This window comes from Crocodylus siamensis, chromosome 5 (genome assembly GCF_052110815.1).
Source record: "Crocodylus siamensis isolate JL-2025a chromosome 5, ASM5211081v1, whole genome shotgun sequence".
NCBI classification, from domain to species: Eukaryota; Metazoa; Chordata; order Crocodylia; family Crocodylidae; genus Crocodylus; species Crocodylus siamensis.
In genome coordinates, this window is record NC_143399.1 from 130213986 (window position 1) to 130235155 (window position 21170).

Below are 21170 nucleotides of genomic sequence, written 5' to 3' on the forward strand. Positions count from 1 at the left end.
GTCCATTTTATTGGGAGGATGATGTCTGCTCCTGCCTCCCCTGGTACTTCCCTAGGCCCTCCTCACTGCTGTTTCTTCTTGGGGCTCCACCTTCCCTACACCCCGCCTAATGCCAACTGTGATGTTGTTTGCCACCGCCAGTACTCAGGCCCTCTCTTTCAACTCAGTTTCTTAGTCATCAGCTAGTGATAGTACTTGCACGGAGCATTTCACACAGCCCCTCTTTTGCCCTTGGTTGAGTCAGAGCCAGACTGCCCCCGGCCTCCAGCCCCCCTTGACATGTCGATTGCTCCCCACATTCGGTACGTGTTGCCCATTTCCTGGGCCAGGGTTCGGTCCTTGTCATCTTCACCAGTGTCCCAGTCACTGCGGTTGCCACCCTCAATCCACGCTGCCTCCACTAGCAACTCCTCGGGCCCTTGCTGGCCCCATGTTCCCTTGGTGTTCCCCTTCTGAAGGAGCCACCAAGCCTCCTCCACTGGAATGTTTGCCTGCTCTGGCCCCCCTGGGCCAGCTGGGGACACTGTTTCCGGTCCCTCTGGCTTCCTTCTGGCCAGAACTTTTCTCTGGGTGCCAGGCGCTATCCCAGCCAATCGACCATGGCACACTTTTATAAAGTGCACCCAGGCAGATGCAGGAGCCGTTCCTGGCTCCTCCCAGCTCTGCCACAGGTTTTTTCTTTGATCTTCATCTGTGGAAGTTCCAGCCGCCGTGGTTTCACTTTCACTATGCTCCACTGCTGGCGCAGCATCTCGCCACCTCTCCCTGGACTCCAGTAAGTTTCCACCACACTTGGCATGTACCTTTGCCTCTATTACATTACAGATGAGTAAAAGTGATTCACAATCACAAAAAAAATTAAATCCAGGCTTAATTTTTTTCAGCTAGAACGAGCTCTATTCTGTAGAATTTCTTGTAATATCCTCATGACTGATTGTATCCAGTCACCTTCCAGTTGTGCATTAAGTGATTCCTATGTGGTTCATTCTCTCTCCTTTTCCCAAGGAGAACATTTTGTGTGGAAGATTGGGGGGTGTTGTTTGATTTTGTTGTTTGTTTGTTTGTTTGATTGATTTTTAATATTAATGGCCCAGGTTTGCTGTGGAGAAAACAAGGTCAAGGTCTGAGGCAGATGTTGAGGTTTTTTTATGGTCCTTCCTTCCTATGAGAGATTATTCCACAGTCTCCAACTACCCCCCAGGAGAGTTCTGTCCCCTGTTTGGACAAGATTTAGAAAGTTACTGACCATAGTCCTCATCTTGGTCTTCAGATTGTTGACTAGAAAATGGTAATTGAAGGTTTGCTTTTGGGAATTGGCTTGAAGGTAAAGTTAAATATGCATTAGAACAATGGTCTAGGGCAATGGCAAGGGTTAATTGATTTCTAAAAATCCTGTTTGTCTCAATTTCTTCAAAGCCCACTGTATCTGACAGAGGCAAATAGACACACAGGCTGGGAAACTGAAGGCATGCAGCACAGTGTTCCGTAACATGAAATAAAGTGGCACCAAGTTAGAGTGCCCAAGTGCAGAACTCTGGGGATTTCCAGCTTTGGTAGATGGACCAAATTAGGAGAAACTGGGAAAGAACCAGATTAAGATGTGTGCATGTGATGGGTTTGTGAAACAAAGAAATATCCTAATAAGACAGAATATGAACAGTATGATGACCACAGAGAGACCAATCAGTGATGCCCAAGAATGAAGAATCATCAGAAGGAAGAAAGACTACAAAAAGTAGGGATTTTAGAGCAGCAAAGGGTCCGCAAAAGGGGAACCCAAGGCCACCTTGGATAGAGGACATATCACCAGCCCATCTCACCCACCCCACTGGGGCTTGGCCTCCTACCTCCAGGATGCTGACATCTGTCATTCAAGAGAGAACCTCAGAGGGAAGCTTGCATACTGGCTAGGTGTACCTTGACTCTGCAGCTCTAGGACTGGTAGATTTAGAATTGTTTCCATTATTCTTATCTGCTGTCACAGTGTATCAATAAAATTTGCCTATTATCAAATGGAGAGATGGTGGTCAGTTTGAGGGCTTGGGTCCTCCCAGAACAAGGTATCTGGGTCATAAATCCAGTGCTACCATAGATCATCTTTGCAATTTCCAGGAACCAGACTACTGAATGTCTTGAAGGACTGAGACCTTGCACTTCATTCAGGTAGTATAAGGGGTTAGGGTTGACAAAGAAACTCAGAACACAAGAATTCTCATGATTGAAATTATGGTAAAAATATAATTTCTCAGTATTTCATGGATTTCATACAAGGCTTCCTTTTTCATTTTCAGCTTTTCTCAAAACTGGAAGATGCAGCTTGTTGCCAATAAATTGCAACCCTCCTTTATCTTCATTTGGAGCATGTGCTTTACTGTCCAAGGAAACAGCATGGGGAGAAACATTTTGGCTCAGCTCCTTAGGTCCACAATCGTGGGTGGTAGCCAGAGGTGGATTTGTCTGCTGATATGAATTGCAGCATCTGACAGGCAGTGCCCTGGGTGAAAAGCTTAATTGGCCACGTCCATTAAAAGCATGTGGTGTACATTCCAGTTTAGTCTTTCTGCTCAGATACTATATCCAGTACTCACCATCACAGTAATTCCCTGCCCATGTCCCCAAAGAGCAAATGACTTTGCCTTTTATTATATGTATTATGAAACTATCAAGAACCAGACTCCATTGTGGTAGTTGCTGTGCCTACTATCCTCCTCACTCTTCTCCCAGGAGAAAGCCACTGGGATGCATTGCCTGTGTTCTACAGAGAAATAAAGGATCTGCAATTCTTGGCAAGGGGGGCAGGTGGAAGATGCTATTTTATCACTTTCCTTTGGTACATGAAGCAATGTAAGTGCTAGCTGCAATATAGCTCTTTATCACTTATGTCAAATACAATTGATTTACCTTCCTTTATTTATCCACCTTTAAAAACAGTAAGTCTGGCACACTCTTTAAGCATAATTGCCCAATTAATCTTTGGCATAACTCTCAAGTTCATGGAGTTGCATCAGAAATTAATGTGATCCAGTAAGGATGTTCATGGTAAAAAAAAACCATATTCCCTTAACATGCAATTCTTGTATCTGTTTCACCTCTAATATTTCTACTGGACATCTACATAAATAAATTGTTTATATATCTTTTTTGGGAGAAATAGTTAGTTATAGCCTATCCTTGGGAACTGCATTGCATACTGCTTATGTGTGGTCTGCCTGTCAGGAGTAACTAAAAAATACTGTATTCTTCATCTGCTCCAAGACAGATCAATATTGCCAGTGGCTAATGAGATTGAAAGTGTTACATTTTCAAAAACATCTCATGTGCCCATAGGACTCTGTTTAATACCAAAGCCAGAGAACAATATGCACTTTATATCACTAGAGGCAGAAATGGCAGTTAAGATGATGAATCCTAAGCAAATCTCTGGATCTGTGTGTGTGTGTGTGTGCATCTTTCCTTTAAGCAATATTATAATAATTTGGACATGGAAAAAGTGTTGATTTCAGTTTAAATCAGCATATTGGGACTTTTTTCTGTTAATTTATTGTGTTATACCCATAATGCTAAATAAATATTTACCAGTCATTAAAGGTGGCCAAAATATTCATTATTAATACTGTTCTATAGAATTCCATTTTATTTAGCCAGTTATTTATGAAAGAATCCTGTTTTTTTCTTCTATAGTGTTTGTTAATTGTATGGGCCAGATGCCTTCCATGAATAATTTGCAGGTTATGCCATATTTAAAATCTCTGTTCACTTTTTGTTATTCATGTGGTCATTTGCTTAACTCTCCTGTTATTGTTTGCTCCCTGCAATGAACGACTGAAGCATTATGAACAGAACAATAATAATAAATAACACACTTCTGCTATGAACATTTGGACAAGAAAATATTTCTACTATATTCATGGAACTTTTGGGGTTTGCAAACATTTTCACAAATAACCTGCAGTTGGCCAAATATTGTTCCTGAATCAGCAAAACATTTAACTCTCACTGAAATCAAGCATGTGATTAAATGCTTCGTTGAATTGGAGCCATTATGAACAATATGATCCCATGAATCAGAACAAACCAAACTCCATGCTTTTATTCTCAAAGGTATTCATTAATCAGGAGGTTGTGTTTAACACAATACAACCAACGCTTTCACTTTTTTACGGTGTTTTTCATCTTCAGAGTGTTCTAAAAGTAGTAATGAATCCTCAAGCAAACCTACTGATTGTTAACCCCAGGTTACATATGGAATAGCTGAAGCAATGATTCTTATCTCAGTTATTTCAATTTAACTGAATGAAGTCAAATGGTTTGCTTCAGGACACAGTCCAGAGAGTTCTAAATGACTTGCCCAGGAGCACAGTCAGAGAAAAGAGTAGAAAGCAGAAGCCCCCTCTTTTCCAGTTCTTGGCCTGGAATAAACATTACTGACGTGCATTTTACACCTACAAAAGTTATTTTTGTTGCATGACGCAGGGATTGGAGGAGCAGAGTGGGGAACAAAGAGAACTCCAGACAGAACATCAGTTTCATTGGTTTTTTCTCCTTTCTTCCAGTGAAATGAAGCAGAAGCTGGATGAAGAGGGTAACAAGTGCAGCATCCTTTCCAAGCATCAGAAGTTTAATGAGCATTGTTGCATTCGCTGCTGCTCCCCTTTCACTTTTCTCATCAATAGCAAGCGGCAGTGCCAAGACTGCAAGTATAATATCTGCAAGAACTGCTGCTCCTATCAGAAGAAGGAGAAGGCTTGGATCTGCTGTGTCTGTCAGCAGGCAAGGTAGGTGCATGTTATGGTATTGTCAGGTATAGAACAACTGGACTGAAACCTTGACTTGAGCTTTCTTCCTATTGTAATAGAGAACCCCTGACCCAGTTACTAGGAAGGCCAGAGAAGGTAAGAAACCCAAGGCCAAAAGAAGTAACAGCTCTGGTGGACTGAGCCAGGGACTAAAAAAGGACAGGCAGCTAATGAAGCAATTAGGTATACCTGGTCCCTGGGTGTAGACCTGGTTACATGGTCAGAAGGAAGTTGGGCTTGAGGGATCTAAGTCCAGTCCCTGACCATGCAAGGGGCAGCCCCTGCTTGCAGCAGGGAGTAGAGCTCCTGGGAGAGAGGGGTTGCTGAAGATGGACAGGCAGGCGCCCAAGCCATGCAGGGAAGCTGGGTTGAGATGTTTCTGACAGCTTTAGGGCCTGCAGGCAACATTTACCTGAGGGAGGGAGACTATTTGCTTTGTGAAGCAGTTAGCTTGCGTTTTTGTTCTATTTTGAGTTTTGAGATGGGGTTTTTGAACTTGTGACTATAGGGGTAGAGGAGGCCACAAGCAGGAATGCCTAGGTGGCACTCCCTTGTTATATGTGCCAGAAGCTAGCCCTAAGCCAGAGGGTTGGAGGTGGGCATCATGAGACTGGAACTTTAGGAGGGGCTGCCACCAAGGCAGAGCCAATACATGGGAGTCCAGGTCTTAACCAGGGGCGGGCAATTATTTTGGGTGGAGGGTTGCTTATTGAGTTTTGTCAAGCCGTTGAGGGCTGCATGACAGGCAGCCAGGGGAAGATAAATATTAATTTTCTAAATTTTTTAGAGGTCCTGCAGGCTGGATAGACTGTCTTGGTGGGCCATATCTGGCCCGTGGGCTGCATTCTGCCCTCCTCTGTCTTAAATAGTGTTCAAAGGCTAAGGTTGTGGCCAGAGAAAAAGGGGACCAAGGCTGTGAGACCTGAAGCTCTGACAGTGCTCAGAAGCCTGTGGGAGCACTCCTTTAATGGGGAAGCACTCAAGAGACAGCACAAGGCCCCAGGTCAGGGATTGGCTTGGCTGGGCAGGAAAGATGACCAGCACAGTTACTCTTAGCCCGAGGGACTGCCTTTCCCAACAGCAAGCCAAATAGCATCAAAGTTGTGGCAGGCGAGAGACTGGAGGTGAGAGAGAGCTGGAGATTGGAGGTGGCACTGGGAGAGAAACCGGCAGATGGGCTGGACCATGGAGAGGCTGAGGGGGACCAGGTGCTGGGGTGGTAGCCCCACAAAGGTACCACACCAGGTTCTCCTTTTCTTAGTAGTTTGTACTGGTGAGATGCAAGAAGCATTGCAAGAGATGAAGTACTTGAATGCCTAGAGGAGGTTGTTAGGGCTTGCTTTATGGCTGGAGTGTTATTTAGTTACTTGTTTTATTCTCAGACTATTAAGTTGAACTGAAAAGTCAGCTAGTACTAATTGGACTTAGTCTGCAAAAGGAAATGTGATTCTTAAATATCTAGGTTACTAATGAGGAAGCACAGATGGTTGTAAGGCGGCCATCTATTTTACAGTAATCACTTCAGAATAAGGTGGAGAGAGGAAAGAAGGGTGTTTGTAAGTAGGTTATCCTACTGTGATTTTGGTTGGAATGCTTTTCTAAATGACAGGTTTTATTTTGGTAGAAAAACTGAAAGCTTAAAAAATAATGGCATGAGCTATATCATAATTTTCATAGTCAAGATCAGTTCAGAAAACTTTGTTTACAGATGGACTCCAATGGAAAACTTTTAAACCACTCCAAAAACAAGTTAAAGAAAGGCAAAACAAATTAAAACAAAAGAATCACACCAGCATAAACATGCTCTTTGACAGCAGTCATGCTCTTTGTAGACACTTAATTCCTTATAGCTGCATTGCAGGCCATGGACAAGGCATTCATCTCTAGTGGTAAGTATTTGTGTCAAATCCCTACTGTAACACACTACATTACTGCTAAAAACATTGTCTGGGAGTTTGAGTGTACTGGCTGGAGAACTACACAGATGAGTTCTCTAGGTCAGAGAACACTAGGCAGCTGTGCTTAGGGGAGTGACAGCTTGTTCTCTCCCCTGCCTAGGAAGAGGGCATGCTATCAGTAGGCAGTTTCACAGGCAGAGGTGCTGGGAAGTAGGGCCAGGGAGAGCTTACCTGACCCTGGTACCTGGTCTGCCAACTTTGAAATCACCATGTGTATGGCAGTTTAAAAGCCTGCAGGCCAGATACTGGCGTTGGGGAAGCTCTCCAGGCCTGTTTTTCCCAAACTTCCAGTTTAAAATTCTTCCCTTAACAGTGACCAGGTTCCCTACCTTGCTGGCTTTTACATTGCAAATAATGCCAAGTGCTGGAGGAGCCAGGAGGTGGGCTAGAGAGAGCCTCCCCACCCCAATTCCTGGCCCTGCTAACTATTAAATTGCTTCATGTGCAGCCCAGCTCCTGGAACCTTACTGTGGCAATGCAGCTGTCTCCCTGCAGCAACAAATACACCCCTCTAGGTTGAACAGGAGGAATGAGGTGGGGGGAGGGCAAATAGGGGCAGAACATTCTCCCTGGTGGCAAACTTCCTGAAAGCTGGCTGGCAGGAAGGGGGTAATATTCCAAGGGACAGTCCCCACAGGGCTTTATGGCAGCTTGCCACTTGGTGGCCTATCAGGAAACCAGTGCGCTCTTTCTCCATTGCAGTGAGGGATGATGAACAGGACTGTCAGACACTGGGCATCTCTCTGTCCCAAAAGAACTGTTTGGCCATTCAAGTTAGATCAGGAGGAGGGAGATCTTCCTGGTAGGTATCTGATCTAACTTCTAGCAGAAGAGCTGGTTCTCTTCCACAAGAAATCTATGGAAGGGTTGTACACTCTTATTTTGTACTGAGAGAAAGGCGCTTTTCTTGGAACAAATGTAGTGGTTTCAGTGATGGCAGCTTGGCCAATACAACCATTATATAACACAGTAGCTACAAAATCTCAGTCCTCCCCTCTGTTGGGGAGAAGAGAATAAAAGAGTCAATACCAATCCCTTTCCAAGAATGCAATTTATTCTTTTCCAGGAAAAAACATCATCTTGCTTGCCACAAATTCCAACTTCTAAAGTCTTCCCTGTTCATGAGAGCACTTGTTAATACAATCCTTTTAACTGCTTAGTAGGCCGTTAGCCAGCCTCCCCAAGCTTGGCAAATAAGGAATTCCTTGAAGGTTGTGTTATACTTCTCTGCCTGCTGAAAAGGTTTTACACGTCTTTCATTGTTTAGCTGAGGACGAGGTAAGTTCACCTCTCATGGAGCCCCTGGGGATCCCCAGCAACTGGAACAAATTAAAATATTACTGTAGTGTTTACTGTTTTGGCACCATGTGAACGTGTGCGTAGTCTGGCAGCAGCACTATCTGTGGTGATACTAAATGGGAACCATATAGGGAATCCATGTTCTCTTTTCTTTCTTTCTCTTTTGCAAAAACCTCTGCACTGTTCTCCAATCTCCCTCTGTGCATTAGTTCAGGGCATGTTTCCTGTGGTCCCAGATCTTTTTACCAAGATGTTTGGAGATGTCCATGTGCTGCAGGGTAACTAGCCATAGTAACAATGCAGTATTTCTAAAGTCTTTCTGCTTATGAGTTGCATTCTCTATCAAGATCATAAATGAGTCCACAAAGATTCTTGGGCAATTTGTAACATCTGATTTTCATTAAAAAAGCAAAACAGGACTGTTTTCTACACTGATCCTTATACTCTTTGCAGACCAGATTGCTGCAACAAGTTACTGCCCTTCTTGCAAAATATTCATCTTTAACATACTTTTCTTACTTATTATTAACTATGCATCTGAAAGAAGCAATTGAATCCAGAGAATTGTCTAGGAACTGATCATTCATATGGACATGGAGATAGCAAGGCCTGTGTACCATAGTATAGTTAAATACAGAGACTGCAATTTTTATTTAAAACTTAATTATCCAACTTTGGTAAATTATCCAAACTATCCAAAAGGTTTATTCCTATGTGACCTCACTGGTACTTGGGTGAGTATGAATGCAATGCCTTCTTCTTGCCTTTGAGTGTACCTTAGACCCTGACTGGAAGCCAGAGCTGTTTCCTGCTGAACTTCATGAAGTGAGAGCAACTGCTGGTTAAATTGAGCCTAGAATTACAATTTGTCCCAGCAGCAAACTCTAGCTTCCTTTTCCGTTCCAAGAGCCTACACGCAAGAGGAAATTGGTTGGACCTATTAGTCCTTCTGGTGCTCACTGGCAGGAGCTGGTAAAAGGGTTTAGTGTCCAGCATACAGTACTTCACTCCCTCTCCCCCTATCTCCTCCACCACTTTACAACACAAAAAACATGGGCAGGAGGGAAAGAAGCAGCTGATGACAACCTACAGGGAGAAGTAGGAGCAGCCTTAATCAGGAGCACTACTAGCCATGATTAAGGACTCATTTGCTGAGTTCTCTCTGCAAGGGTAAATTATTGCTCAGAGCTTCTCACCAGCTAGTGAAGTGAGCATTTATAGTTGTATTGTTTTTAAACAGAACAAGATAAATGTCATGGCCAGTTTATGCTTTTTTAAATCTGTAATGAGTTAGGCCAGAGTCTGCTGCCATTCACAAGGCAACTCCCTTGATTTCAAGCAGAATAAAATCTACTGGGCTTGATTCCTCTCATTTATATCAGCCTAATGCAGGAGTAATGACAGTGAATTTGACTGAGATCAAATCAGACCCGTAGTTTTCCACCTCAGATAAATCACTTCTAATAATAATACTTATGGCAGTGTCAGCTATTCAACACCTGGCAAATATAATTGGCTAATTTTCCCCCTTTATGTTGGCAGTTACAATCCTGAATGTTAATATCCTGTAAGTATGTGAAATACTCAGAAGCACTCTTTAAAATTTGGATGTTGTGGTTATGAAGCAAATATGTTTACTGACCAACACCAACATATCTCTTTCTGAACTGCAGCAAAGGTAATTTTCACATGAGATATATTTAGGCTGCTATGGTAACCTGTCAGTCAAATTGTTCTTTAATAGATACTAAATTTAAAACATCATTAATACCACAGCAATTCTCTTTCCCCGGTCCCTTTTCTCCAGCAGCCATTGCAAACTGTTCATCTGTGATCATCTACTGTGGTTTAACAGTATGTTCAATGGTTCTTAAAAGTATAGGGGAAACCAAGGCAATTCTGTACTTTCTGACCTCATATATTTTTAATGTATCCCAGTCATTTGATTGTTATAGAATATCTTAATATAAAATAGATACATTTATTACAGAACAATAATCAAATAATTCAACTGGCTGTTTCCTGATCAACTATTATAGAGGAAGAATATAAAATGGATTTAACAATAGAGATTTCTTCTGTTTAATCAAAATCTAGTTTCTTCCTTAGAAGGTACTTGGACTGTTTAGGAATGGAGAAGGTATGCTGAGTTGTGCAGATAAGTTATAGTGTAGTTACAGTAAAACCTCAGCAAAACATAAGTCTCATTTGTTAACAGTTAAAGAAAATAGAAATGGGATATTGCTTTATTCCAAATGCATATACCATAGAATATCTATCTGGTTACAAACCTGACCCTAGAGGTAAATTATCTTGCTTTTGTCAAAATCTATTTTTGCCAGCTCAACATTTTATTCCACATAGGAAAAAAAAATCAAGTTTTGTATAGGAATTGCATTTTTGGCCTGTATTTTGGGTGTTTTTTTGGAAAAGGGGTTGTATTCAATCTGGAGAGAATCAAGCAATAACATGAATTCCCTGAGATGTTTCATTTGTGAAACAGTAGTGATGAAATGTCCAATGTTCACCAAATCATAGGTAGTGAACAGACCAGATCCAAGCTCATTGTTCTGCTGTGCCAAATGGTAACAGACAAATAAGAATCATTTTAATCCAAGCAGCTAAAAAGATGCAATGACAACCTCAATAATGTGCTATTTAGCCTGGCCTCTATGTAAAGTTGACAACCATTAAAACAGTATTAATATTTTACATATATTGCATGAATTTGCAACCTGAGTTCTGCCAAGCACACAAGAAAATAGCCAACATGGTCCCCATCTTTAAAAAAGGAAGGAGGGAGGACCTGGGCAACTATAGGCCCGTCAGTCTTACCTCAATCCTAGGGAAACTCTTTGAGAAGATCATCAAGGAGCACATCTGTGATGGGCCGGCTTCAGGGATGATGCTTAAGGGCAACCAGCATGGTTGCATTAGGGACAGGTCATGTCAGACCAACCTGATTGCCTTTTATGATCAGGTCACAAAAGCATTGGATGCAGGTGTCACCGTGGATGTAGTCTTTCTGGACTTCAGCAAGGCCTCTGACATGGTCTCCCACCCCATCCTCATTAAAAAAACTAGGCGACTGTGGCATTGATGCCTACATAGACAGATGGATTGCAGATTGGCTGAAGGGTTGTACTCAGAGGGTGGTGGTGGATGGGGCATATTTGACCTGGGTGGAAGCGGGCAGTGGAGTCCCCCAGGGCTCGGTCCTTGGGCCCGCGCTGTTCAATTTCTTTATCAGCGATTTGGACAACGGGGTGAAAAGCAACCTGTTTAAATTTGTTCATGATACCAAAATTTGGGGTGAGGTGAGCATGCTAGTAGGGAGGGAAAGACTGCAGCAAGACCTGGATAGTTTACAGGGGTGGGCTAACAAAAACAGGATGCATTTCAATACTGACAAGTGCAGGGTGCTGCAGCCAGCAGCACATTTATAAGATGGGAAACTCCCTTCTTGAGAGCATGGAGGCAGAAAGGCAGAAAGGGATCTTGGAGTCATTATTGACTCCAAGATGAACATGGGCTGACAATGCAAGGTCATGGTTGGCAGGGCTAACCGGACCTTGTTGTGCATCCACAGGTGCATCTCAAGTAGGGCCAAGGAGGTGATCCTCCCCTTCTACATGACATTGGTCAGGCCACAGCTGGAGTACTGTGTCCAGTTCTGTGCGCCCCATTTCAGGAGGGATGTGGACAACATTGAGAGGGTCCAGAAGAGGGCCACCCACATGATCCAGGGACAACAGGGTGGACCCTACAATAAGAGACTGGGGGGGAAAAAAATAATAACAATGTCTCTTTTGAAAATGAGAAGCGTTATCAAGCCAATACTTTATTTGTAGTTCAGTCATTTGACTCCTTTGAATTGCATTGTTTCCGCCTTTTCCCCTGACCTTATCCTTGCAGGCATCAAAATGGTCAGCGAAAACTTAGGATGCTGCTGAGCAATGCTAACAGTAGTTATTCATTGGCTCAGCAAGAAATCAATCCCTGATGAGTTTGTTTGGTAGGAGAAAATCTATAGTTGCTTTACAAAAATACTATTATTTTTGAAACTGTGGTTAGGTCAGCACTTTTCACACAGGCTCCATCCCCCTGTTCATTGGTTTGTAACTCAGGTCATAAATATTTGCTGTGTGCTATTGGCCTGAAACTCGACGTGTTATTTTCTACTGAATTAATTTAATGTTATTGCCATTGTAACCCATATTATTGACTAAATTGCACAGAGAAGTATGGAACTGTGTGGTAAAGATTGTCTTATGAAGTCCAGTCTCCATTCAGATTGTGGGAGCCAGGAAGGGTATGATGGGGTAGATCACTCTGATGTACCCTGTTTGAATGCTGTCTGGAAAAACTGTGGTTCTCAAACTTCCAGCCCTGTGGGCCAGATGAGCGGTGTGGAGCTGGTCCACCAGCTGGATCTTGTAGGCAGGTCAGTTCATGGCCTTATCCAACATGGGGCCAGGTGCAATCTGGCACACTGGATCTGGCCACAGAGTGACCCTGCATGCTGGCCCAGCCCTGTGTGCTGGATCCAGCCATAGAGCAATCCTGTGCACTGGATCCATTTGTGAAGTGATTCCACATGCTGGCCTTACCCTTCATGCTGGATCTGGCTATGGCTGAGTTATCCAGATTGCTGGGCTCCCAGTGGGTCTGAACATTTGGCAGCAGGGGACCATTAATGGCCATCACTCTAAGCCACGACAATTATTCCTGCCATTTCTCCCCTGCTACAAGATTTCCAATCTGTGGGGAGCCCGGTGGGCCAGAGGTTGGACACCAGTGCTCTGAAGCATACACTTCTGCCACTGTCAGGCAGGATAGTGTGCTAGATGGACCCTTGGGCTGATCCAGTATGGCGTTTTATATGTTCTTATGTAGGTGTTTCAGTGGAAGCTGTTCTGCGGTCATTAAAATGCCACAGTATGCTTCTTGTGGTGCACTACCCCTACCTTGTATATTCATGCAAAAGAGAGAGCCAGATCGATGGCCTCACCTTGATTCCTGTCCCCTTTAAGTGATTTATCCTTCCCATCTCATCACCAATAGACTGCTTAATTTTTTTCTGTTGTAATATATGCAAGAGTTAAGTTTTATAGTTTCATAGTAGCTAGGGTCAGCAGGGACCTGATCAGATCATCTAGGCTGACTCCCTGCCATAGGCAGGAATGAATGCTGGGTTCACAAGACCCCAGACAGGTGATCATCTAATTTCTTTTTGAATTTGCCCAAGGTAGGGGCGAGGACCACTTCCCTAGGAAGTTGGTTCCAGATTCTGGCCACCCTAACCGTAAAATACTGCCTCCTGATCTCTAACCTAAACCTAGTCTCCATCAGCTTATTACCATTGTTCCTCATCACCCCAAGTGGTGCTGGGGAGAACAGGGCTCTTCCTATTTGCTGATGATCTCCCCTGATGAGTTTGTAGGCAGCCACCAGGTCCCCCCCTCAGCCTCCTCTTGACAAGGCTGAATAGGTTCAGGTCCCTCAGTCTCTCCTCAAAGGGCCTGTCCTGCTGCCCTCTTACCAAATGGGTGGCCCTCCTCTGAACTCTCTCCAGGCTGGCCCCATCCTTTTTAAAGTGTGGCACCCAGTACTGGACGCAGCGCTCCAATTGAGGCCTGACCAATCTTGCATAGAGTGGGGGTATCACCTCTCTGGACTGGCTTGAGATGCATCTTTGGATGCATGACAAGGTATGGCTGGCCTTGCTGGCTGCAGTCTGACATTGGCGGCTCATGTTCATCTTGAAGTCACTAATGACTCCAAGATCCCTTTCCACCTCTGTGCTTTCAAGAGGGGAATTCCCCAGCCTGTATGTATGCTGTGGATTCCTTCTCCCAAGGTGCAGCACACTGCATTTGTCTACATTGAACCCCATCCTATTCTCATCTGCCCACTTCTGTAGTCTGTCTAAATCTGTTTGCAGCCTCTCTCCAAGTTACTTGGTCATAAAAGGCAATCAGGTTGGTCAGGCAGGACCTGCCTTTGATGAACCCATGCTGATTGCCCCTAAGCATGATCTCCCCTGCTGGCCCCCCACAGATGTGCTGCTTGATGATTCTCTTCAAGATCTTCCCAAGCGAAGTGATACATAAAGGCTTTATCTTATCAGTGTTTTAAAATATGAAAAACAAATCTTTTTTCAAATAGGAGTGGAATTTGATGCCTGCATTGTGCACAGGAAAAGTAAGAATGTTATAGTATTGAAGTATGGAGTCACATGGTCAGAAGCAGAAGAGACAAAGTTACTATAACTAAGCCTCCTTCCAGGGTGCTAAGCATCTATATCAAACCAACTATTTGCATCCACTTACCAACAGATAATACGAGTCATATTCATTGCCTCTGAAATTGCTCCAAGTAGCCCAAGGAAGTCCTAGGATAAAGAGCTGGAAGAAAGGAGTCTAGAAAAAAAGGATAGAGCAGAAGGGTATTAATGAGCAAATGAAATAGGCCACCCTTTATCCCACATCATTTAATTTTGCCAGATTTCAGTTAATCTGTTTGCACTAGTATTGCCCATTCCAGATACTTAAGAACTATGAGTCAGGTCACCCAGCTCATATGATTTTAAAAAATAATAAATGCTAGGTCTTTTGTATTTGCTTTCTGTGTTTTGATCTTTAAGGATAGACTTGGGTCATGTTGTCAGATATTTCTCTGCAACAATAGAACTAAAACCCTCTATTTTACAAAAGGCATGAACACTAGAAGGTTATCTGTTTACCTAATTCCAAGTTCTGGGGCTCAGAAAAACACTCCAAATAGCACAAGACTTGCTATAAAATGGCACAAGTTGGCAATTACTATGACTGTCATTACTTTGTGAAGTATATCAACTTGCATTCTCCTTCAGAACTTTGTCCACTGTGAAGTTGTCTGTTTACAGGTAAATGAAATTGTTTTTCAGAGTACAATGAAAATGGATCTAAAGGGTAGAAAAATGTGAATTCCTAGAGGCATTGTTCTAGAATAATAAAGATGTCAAAACTTTTGAATGATTATTTTACCTTAATAAATAATAACTTAGCAAAGAAATATAATACAAGATGTAGTGTTTGGAAAACATGCCACTTGTAAACTTGTCTTTAATTTATACATTTTCCATTTGTAACTTGATAATTTTACTAGACAGCCTTGTTTCATGGGTATAAATCCTCATTAATTTAGAACTGTCCTCAAAGTAATTGAATAGGATATCAAAATTCTTTTAATCTAATCAGTCATCCACAGTGAGAATTGTATTCTCCGAAAAAGAGGTGTAATTAGAAGGCACATAACTAAATGAATAGTGTGTATTTTACATACTTCCTCCCCTTTTGGAATTTCATAACTGATACCTGTTGACTTACGGTTTAGAATGCTATAGATTGTCTTCAGCCTAAATTAAATTTCTTTAGTTGTCCCATCCTTTGAGTTAATGCTTGGGAATCTAATCATATATTTTTAACTATATTAAAGTTTGCCCTTACCAATGTAGGGTGAAATTTAAAAAAAATCCTTAGTAATATAAGCTTTTAACAGCCATGGTCCCAAAAAGCCTCCCCCTTCTTTCTGCTCTAAGCTGATCTTAGCACAGGAGAGTTTATGGTCTTTTATTTCTTGTTGCCAAAGATTGAACCGTGGGGGTGACATCTGTTTTATATAAATGTATTGTAATCTTCAGAAGCAATACAGTTGATGCATTTCAAGATTTCAGCAGAGAGAAAATACATGAGTCTGCACCTGAAATATGCAATATTTGCAGAAACAAAACTGGGCTAAAATAAAGACAAGAATAGCACATTTTGGGTTTTTTTCCAAAAACAATAGGAACATCCCAAATTCAATGGAAATTGAGCTTAATTCTCTTATCTTGGTTAATATATTTATTTGTATAATACAGGATAATTACATGGCTGGAATTGTCATGTGTCTGGATAGTTCCCCAAGAGAATTATGGAACCCCTGCTTTCACTTTTTATTGAACGCATGTCTTAAACGTTTCTTTTTGTGCCTATAGTGGAATTTTTTCTTTTATATTCCACATCTTTTCTTGACAAAAGAATGTCAGCTATATTATGGTCCAACTGCATGTCAATTTATTTAAACATGGCATTTTTTCAGTTGTTTGATTAAGTCTGTCACATTTCTGGTTAGTATTCCCTTTCTCTACCATAGTCTTATGTTGGATCTTCAGGTCATTGCCCCATCTGGACTCCTATATAATACCAGTCATGTCTGTATAGTCTCCCTGCTGAGCCTAGAACTACCACTGAGAAACAAGCCCAATTCAGTTACTCCTGGCATATGCCCAGACCTGGGAATTAGAAGGGATCTGAGCTTACAACCCCAAGACAACTTTAAGGCTTTCTGAGTAGGCTTCAGGCATTGCTTCTTTGGTTAACGTTCTGGTCACAGATTCTCTGTCTGGCTACAGTTTCATCATCCCTCCTCTTCCAAAAAATCCTTCCCAGTGCATTATATTAATAAGTACTCCACAGTTTAAATCTTTGTGGAGATGCTTGCTGATTGAAGTCAGTAAGACACAGACTTTCTCCAAGTACTTTTTAATTTTAGAGGTGATATACAGATACATGAAAAATAAGAAATATTCACAATGTCCTGCCTTGGATTCCTTACCACTCATGCCTATTCTTTGAGCTTTTGTCAGGACTTTCAGTTCCAGGTCCTCTTTTCTGGGCTTTACTCCTCCAGCTTAAAGACCTACTTCCTCCTGGTAGCACAAAGTCCATTCAGTTACTAATAGTCCTTAAAGATCATTTTATTAAGCAGTAGATACTAAGGCTGTGTGAAGGTTCGGTCCACAATTCAATTCAGAGAACATTTGGCCCGATTCGTAGGCCAAATCTCCAAATCCAAATCGAATCAGGAGAAGACAAAAACCCAACTAACCGATTCAGAGGCTCCGGATCAGTTCAGAAGAGATTTGGAGATTTGGAAGGCATTCTTTCACAGGAACAGAAACTGAGAAGGAGGAGGGGGATCAGGAGAGGAAAGACTGACATCTCTAACTGGCCAGTGACTGTGATTTTTCCATGAGTCCCCTTCCAGTCACAGTGCTTTGAGGGGGGGATGTAGAAACAGCATATAAGCCTCTGTCTGCAGGCTTTTTGCACCTTTTGTGAGCAACAACATCTGAAAGGTAGTGGACTGGCTTGGCTTCCTACCTAGTCAGCCTCCTGCTACTTTTTGTACTTGGAAAGGATTGGATATAGGTTACTAACTAGAACCCCTCTACTTAACCTTATCTAATCCATTTCTTTCAATTTATATTTGTTCTTGGGCGGGGGGGAGGGTTTCCAACGATTTAAAAAAAAAAAGCTGTGCTTTCCCTGGCAGTGTGATCCGTCACTGCAGGAAAGCACATACATTACACCCACTCACATGCATACATCATTGTCACAGGGGCACTCAGGTGCCCTGTTCCTAAGAAGGGAGAAGGCCAGCTGCCAATCTCCAGGGGCAGCTCAGGTGCCGGTTGCCAGGGCAACCGGGTTGGTCATGTGACCAGAAGGGGGCAGGGCCGGGCCTTTATAAACAGGCCAGGCCGAAGCCGAGCCAGCAGTTCCCTTCTGGCAGTCCGAGGGACAGGAGCTCTGCAGGAGAGCTAGCAGAGCAGAGCAGAGCAGAGCTGAGCTGAGCTGAGCTGAGCAGAGCAGAGCTGATGGTTGCAGCCTGACCACCCAAGTGGCTACAACATGGTAAGGGGGGAGAACCCGTGCTGGGAGGCCATTGCAAGAGAGCCAAGTAAGCGTAGACCCTATGTTATAAGCCAAGAGGCTTCTTGTTGTTGTGATACAGCCGTTTGGCTTTTGGTTCTGTTTTGTTACTGTTAAACCGGAGGACCGGATGAGGCTGTAGGGGTGCAAGGAGACCTCACAGGAGCTCCCCAGTAATCTGGGGGTTCCTAGTGCCCAGTGGGGCACAGTGAGCGGTGCCAGGGGGGGCACAGCTGTTCGTGCTGGTGGGTCGCGGTGTTGAGGGGTATTGACCCCGGTCCTGTGGGGCGATACGCAGAGAAGCCCCGGTAAGGCGAAAGACCTCGACAGTGTTCCAGGGGGCCAGGCATGGCCATGGCCACCTGAGCCCCAACCGGGGGTAGGACTGGAAAAGGGTCCCTAAGGGGCTCCACAGTGGTGGGGACTCTGAAGGGCCACAGGAGCCAGGTAAGGCTTAGGCCGCCTGAGCCCCATTGGGAACTGATAGAAACCCCATCAGGGTGCAGACTGGAAAGGGTCCCTGAGGGGCTCCACAGTGGTGGGGACTCTGAAGGGCCAAAGGAGCCAGGTAAGGCTTAGGCCACCTGAGCCCAACTGGCAAGAGTACAGTCAGTAAGCCCAAGAGGGCTAACAGATATAGGGGCGCTGGTGGCGCGACAAGCCCGGGGCACCAGACAAGGGGCGCTGGTTGCGTGACAAGCCCGGGCGCGCCAGACAAGGGGCCCTAGTTGTGTGACAAGCCCGGGGGGCGCCAGGCAGGGTGCGGAAAAGGAAAAGGACCTGATAACGTCTGGAAGAGCAGCAAGGCTTGGGGCGTGCTAAAGGGGAGGTAGGAGGCACGCATAGCCTATAGGGCTGGGGGTGCACCAGGTCACCCCATACAGAATGGGGAATAGTACAAGCATAGGACAGTGTCCAGGGCGGTAAGTGGCAGCCTCCCTTATAGAAACATATACCAACAAGACGTGGTGGGCGAGAAAAGAGGATGCTACATTGCCCTAATTGGGCACGGCAGGGGGCGCTAGTGGGATCACGGCCGCTCCTGCGCCCCACTCCGTGACAATCATAAAAGAATAAGTCAGATATTATTACAACACAGAAGAAGTCAGACATTCATAGAAGAAGAGAAGATTATACATAGTTATTAATATTATTAGTTATAGTTACATGCAAACTAAAAATAACACAGAAGTCAGATACATTCAGATTAGCACAACACAGAAATCAGAGTCAAAGGACAAGGAGATATTATTTTAGGTACATATACAGCAGTAAAATAACACAGAAAAAGTCAGGCATAGTCATACATTCAAGAAGAAGAAGACTTATATTATTAATTAGTTACACACAGAGACACACTTGCCAGCACACGAAAGATTAATATGAAGCATGCTGGAAAGGCAGGTGCCAGGGGAGGGAGAGGGGGCAGGGGGAGTGCTAGAGCTGCAAATTCCCCGCTCCCACTCCAGACATAGACACATCCTCTTTCCTGGCAGCCATGAGTTTTCTGCTGCCAGTGGAAGCAAGGAGGTGGGAACGGTACCTGTCCCTGAACTTGCACCACCTCCCCTAACTCCAGATATAGGCACCAGCAGCAGGATGATAGTCTCCTCTACCACAATTACATCTTGCAGCATGAACCTCCCACATGCCAGAGGCAGAGCTGGAGCTGGAGCCATGGGACCTCAGTACCCTAGCTGAAGAAATTCTGGGGCTGAGGGGGAATCTGAGTTTTTTCTCCACACCCCTCAAAGTTCCCCTAGACCCAGGTCTTCTTGTCAGGAAGACACCTCAGAGGAGGTTGTGGAAGCAAGTGACTCACCTGAGTCAGCTCCTCCTGTTGCTGTGCCTCAGCCTGCTGAGGAGGGCAATAAGGCAGGATCCCCACCTTCAATCCAGAAGTGGAGGAGTAGTGTAGCGTGGGATCATTCTGAGGTGGCAGATGATCCCAAGTATGCTATCTGCCAGCACTGCCGAAGGGAGATCAGCCATGGCAAGGAGATAAAACACTTTACCACCATCTGAGGAGGCAGCACCCCCTTGCCCTTGTTCCTCCTCAGTCTGGCAGCCAAAAGGCAAGTCCCCAGCTCATTCCAAAGCCCTCATTCCCCCAAAGCAGAGGCAGGCCACCCTGGAGCAGTGGGGGAAAGCTGCAGACAAAGTGGGTCACATTGCAAGGGTGAGCGAGATAACCCAGAGCACTGGGGAGATGCTTGCTGTGGATGGCCAGCTCTTCTCCTTAGTTGAGCGGCCAGGGTTCAGGCTGCTAATGGCACTCATGGCCCCATCTTACCAAGTGCCTGCATGTACCACCTTTAGCAGGACGGTGCCCTCCCTCTATGAGGCATGCAGGGAGTACTTGAGGGAGGAGCTCCACGAGAAAGGGCTGCAGATAGCCTTGTGCTTCACCTCCAACATCTGGAGCAGCTAGGGTGGAGATCACACCTACCTCTCCCTCACAGGGCACTGGTGTGATCAGTTAAGCTGTGAGTGGGCTCGCCTTCAAGCTGAGGTGATGGATGAGTCCCATATGGGAAGAGAGATCATGGTGGCAATGAACTGCATGGTACAGGGGTGGCTCGTTGGGCAGGGAGAACTCACCTGCAGGTTCATGGTCACCGGAAGTGGGGCCAATATGGTCAAGGACATCCACAATGCCAGCTTTGTTGGCATCTGCTGTATCGTACACAAGCTGCACATCATAATCAGGGATGCCTTGGAGGGGGACAGCGCTGCCAGTGATGGCACCATCATTACCACCCAGCTGATTTAAAAATGGAGGAAGGTGGCAGGCTACTTCCACTGCAGCATCAAGGCGAGCAAGATGCTGCAGGTGAAACAGGCAAAGCTGAGCATCCCACAGCACAAAATCATGCAGAATGTGGAGACTCCGTGGAACTCCACATACCAGATGCTGGAAAGACTGGTTAAGCAACACAAGGCCATCCATGGGATAGCCTTGTTTGGGTAGATTGAGATCAGTGGTCCCAGTAACAGAACTGAGTGAGATACCATCTCCCAGACCTTGGTGGTCCTCAAGCCCTTCCTTGAGGCCACCAAGACCCTCAGCACTGGTGATGCCCTCCTTAGCCAGGTGAGGGAACTGGAGAACCAAATGGAGAAGTTCCAGGGGATCAATGTTCCTGGCTGGGGCAGGCTGCTGTCACTAGATGTGCAGGCACTGGTGAAGCGGCTGAAGGAGGGCATCAGGAAATGGCTGGATTCATTGTGGTCCAGTGTGGTCCACGTGCTGATGGGCATATATGACATGAGGGTGAAAGGGAGCATGTGCACTGGCAGCACCAAAACCCTCGATCACTGGGCACAGGTGCTGGTGAACAGAGTCAGGGAGACAGAAGGGCAGAGGCTAGGGAATG

General features: G+C 44.6%; 1 protein-coding gene across 3 annotated transcripts in view; it reads left to right on the forward strand.

Moving 5' to 3' along the window:
* The window catches only part of MYRIP (myosin VIIA and Rab interacting protein), a 396401-nt gene that overhangs the window by 179895 nt on the left and 195336 nt on the right, over positions 1-21170 (forward strand). For all 3 annotated transcript variants that reach the window (XM_090050365.1, XM_090050364.1, XM_090050366.1), the window contains one exon: positions 4554-4775. In XM_090050365.1, the coding sequence (XP_089906491.1) occupies positions 4554-4775 (222 nt within the window). The remainder of the gene's footprint in view (positions 1-4553; positions 4776-21170) is intronic.